The 2,923-nt window shown below is 37.4% G+C and overlaps 1 protein-coding gene across 2 annotated transcripts; it reads left to right on the top strand.

Moving 5' to 3' along the window:
* The first annotated feature begins 265 nt into the window (after window positions 1–265).
* On the top strand, window positions 266–2,498 carry LOC126709447 (uncharacterized). 2 transcript variants are annotated; one of them, XM_050409694.1, is made up of 3 exons: window positions 266–1,446; window positions 1,531–1,654; window positions 1,742–2,498. In XM_050409694.1, the coding sequence occupies exons 1-3, from the start codon at window positions 934–936 to the stop codon at window positions 2,293–2,295; spliced, it is 1,191 nt and encodes a 396-aa protein (XP_050265651.1). In that variant the 5' UTR covers window positions 266–933; the 3' UTR covers window positions 2,296–2,498. The 2 variants fall into 2 exon arrangements, with proteins under 2 accessions (XP_050265651.1, XP_050265652.1); XM_050409695.1 differs by having other exon boundaries at window positions 268–1,446; window positions 1,564–1,654.
* The last annotated feature ends 425 nt before the right edge of the window (window positions 2,499–2,923 follow it).

Genomic DNA, 2,923 nt, shown 5'->3' with positions numbered 1-2,923 from the left:
CAACTTATTATGCGCCTACAAAGAAGATGGCTCTCTTTTGAAGCATGAAAAAGTATAATAAATCAAGGTATGAATATAATTGTAATTTTCAGCACAAAAAAAAAAAAAGGAAAAAGAATATAATTATCATTTTCACGTCCATGAATTAGGGGCATAAGAGAGAATTTTGGCTCATACGCAACCACAAAATTTATTTAGTCAACTATATTTAACTATGCATGTTTGTGTGTGTATCTATGAAAGGGTTATTGATAGGGCTGTAATCAAACACTTTCAAGAATCCAGATATAGCAGCAGCATTCAATTTGCCTCTGTTTCCATCAGCTTTGTTGTTATGGGTACCCTTCACACATAAGACAATTTTTAGGGACCATCACATAAGACAATTTTTAGGGACCATCATAATAACTTGAAGAGAGAGAGAGAGGGTTAAAGAGGGTTGATGACAACAAATAGGCATTGATGACCAGAACACTGAAATGGAAGACTTGATTAAAAACACACTTTAACCATTATGTCCTGGCAATCTTCGCAACTCATAGGATAAAGATTCTAATTTAATGAATTTTATGTACCTCCCATTTTGTTCTTTATATATTTGTCCATTTTTATTTATATATCATCATTTTCTCTCTTTTTTTTTTTACACTCCCTTCTCTCCGTTCTAATTTTCAAAACATTCAAACAAGAGGAAAAGGCATGCAATCTCATGCTTTTTATCTCCCTCTTACCATTAACTTTCCCTCCCAACTTCCAAACATGATGTTAGTTTGTCCAAATTTTCTGTCCAAGCTGATAGGTATGCTTTGTCCATCCCAATTCTAAGTCACCTGCACTACTTCATCATCCAAGTCCTCCCACTGCTAAAACAGCAAAACTAGCAACCGCTTGTCTTTCAGCCCCTCCAAAACCCTTCAACACAGACCTACTGAAATGGCTTCCACACCACCCAAACCATTAAAACAGCTTGGAGAACTTCTACAAGAGCACCAAGAACCTTTCGTCCTAGAGGATCACCTTACAGAAAGAGGGTATCAGAAGAACAGCTTAAATTCAAAAGGTACTTTTGGCTGCTGCAGCCACAGCAACTCAACCAAGTTTCTGAAGAGGTCAGCCAGCTGTGGCCTAATCAAGAGCAGAAAGGGTATTCCACACTGTACCAAAATCCTCAGGACTGTGTGTAAGAAGTTTGTTTCCACTAAAGAGGACCAGAGCATGAAGAGTTGTGACAGTAGAAATGAAGAATATGGTGTCACTGAAATGGGCAGTGATGTCCAAGAAATTGCGGAATCAGATAGATTTTCCTCCGCTAGCAGCAATACAGTGTTCAATTCATGCTGTGAGAGTGATAGAGAAGAAACATCGATTTCATTGCCTAAAGATCGCATCACCTTTGATGAAGAAACTTCCCAAGCTTTGAAAATCTACAATACAAGAGAGAGAGAGGTGGAAACGCTATTTTTCCAATTACCCTCTTCATAAGTTTTTTACTGTCCTTTTGAAAATCCCTTTCAAAATTGTTGATTTCAGCGTGTTGCTCACAAAGTTAACAGGCTGCAACAGGTTACAGATAGAACACTTCGGTGGAGATGCATGGAAGACAGTCAGCAACTCAGCCCTGTATCAGTACTGGAAGAAGTACCCTCCCATGAAGGTTATGGTCTACTACAAACTTCACTATAAGCTAATGGTCTTTTTTTGTTTCTCTATGTTTGTTAACTGGCTCTTTCAAACAAAACAGTGCAACAAAATGCTAGGATTAGACAAGAAGGGAATCTAACAGCTTGTCCCAAGAAGGTTTTAGAAGACTCACTATCTTCAGCTCCATCAAGGGAATTACTTTTTCGCTCAGCGATAGAGAAATCAAGTTGTACAGGATTGCAGGGGCTCAATGAGTCTAACCCTTTCTTGCAGTTCTTGAAATTGAAACGAGTATTGCAGCAAACAAAGAAACTTCTATTTGATTGTGTGAGGGATGTGGTAGAGACCAAAGTGAAGAATGAGAGAAGGCAGCAACACTACAAAGAGTTCTTGGGGCCTGAAGAGCTTGGGATGCTCATCTGTGAAAGAATAAAGTTAAGGGGGAAACAGGTTGGAGACAAAAAAAAGAAAAATTATTTGTTGGACTTGGATTTCATGGATTCAGTGGAAGAATGGAGTGATATTGAAAAGCAGAAGAGGGAAGTTGAGATGGAGATTGGAGATGCCATTTTGGAAGAGATCAAGAATGAACTTGTCACAGAAATGATTGATTTTCTGGAGCCAACTACATGTAGAACTTATTTTCTGATTTAATTACTACCTCTTCTATGTCATCTCATCTCTAAATTGATTCCAAACACCAACTAGCTGATCTATGCGGATTCCCCATATGCAAAAGAGAACAGATGTATATAACAATTTGAGCCAGAAGAGAAACCATACACACATTCTTTGTGGTATTTGGTTACTCCATTTTTGAGCGCATATTGTCTTCATATAGTTCAATATTATTCACATTCAACGCACTGTAACTCAGTGGCATTGTCTAGTTCACTTAATTTGATATCATCTGTTAATATCCAGCATATTGACACTAAACATGTGAATGTGTGCACACTCGGGACCAAGTATGCTTGTGACTAAGTATTCTAAAAATCCACGGGTGTTTAATCAGTGGTGATTGATTTATAAACCACCAACAATGACAAATCACAAGGCATTAAGATATTTGATTTCAACTCAATTAAGTACCAAGGTTGCTTTGTCCTACAAGCATGTGTTCCTGGGCTGCCTGGAAAATGCACCAGGCTGGACTCCAAAGCTTCATATATATATATATATATATATATATATGGTGCAGGGTTATCCTATTAACCACCAGTGAATATATATTGCATTTTAACAGATATGAATTAATTAAAAAAAGAAAAAAAGAAACAAG

This window comes from Quercus robur, chromosome 12 (genome assembly GCF_932294415.1).
Source record: "Quercus robur chromosome 12, dhQueRobu3.1, whole genome shotgun sequence".
NCBI classification, from domain to species: domain Eukaryota; kingdom Viridiplantae; phylum Streptophyta; class Magnoliopsida; order Fagales; family Fagaceae; genus Quercus; species Quercus robur.
This window is presented reverse-complemented; position numbering and strand designations above follow the sequence as displayed.

Bases quoted from the DNA above. Each gene is read 5' to 3' on its own strand.
- LOC126709447 (XM_050409694.1), top strand. From the start codon at position 934: ATGGCTTCCACACCACCCAAACCATTAAAACAGCTTGGAGAACTTCTA. The intron at 1,447-1,530 runs GTGGAAACGCTA...TGTTGATTTCAG, and splicing joins ACAATACAAGAGAGAGAGAG to CGTGTTGCTCACAAAGTTAA. The intron at 1,655-1,741 runs GTTATGGTCTAC...CAAACAAAACAG, and splicing joins AGAAGTACCCTCCCATGAAG to TGCAACAAAATGCTAGGATT.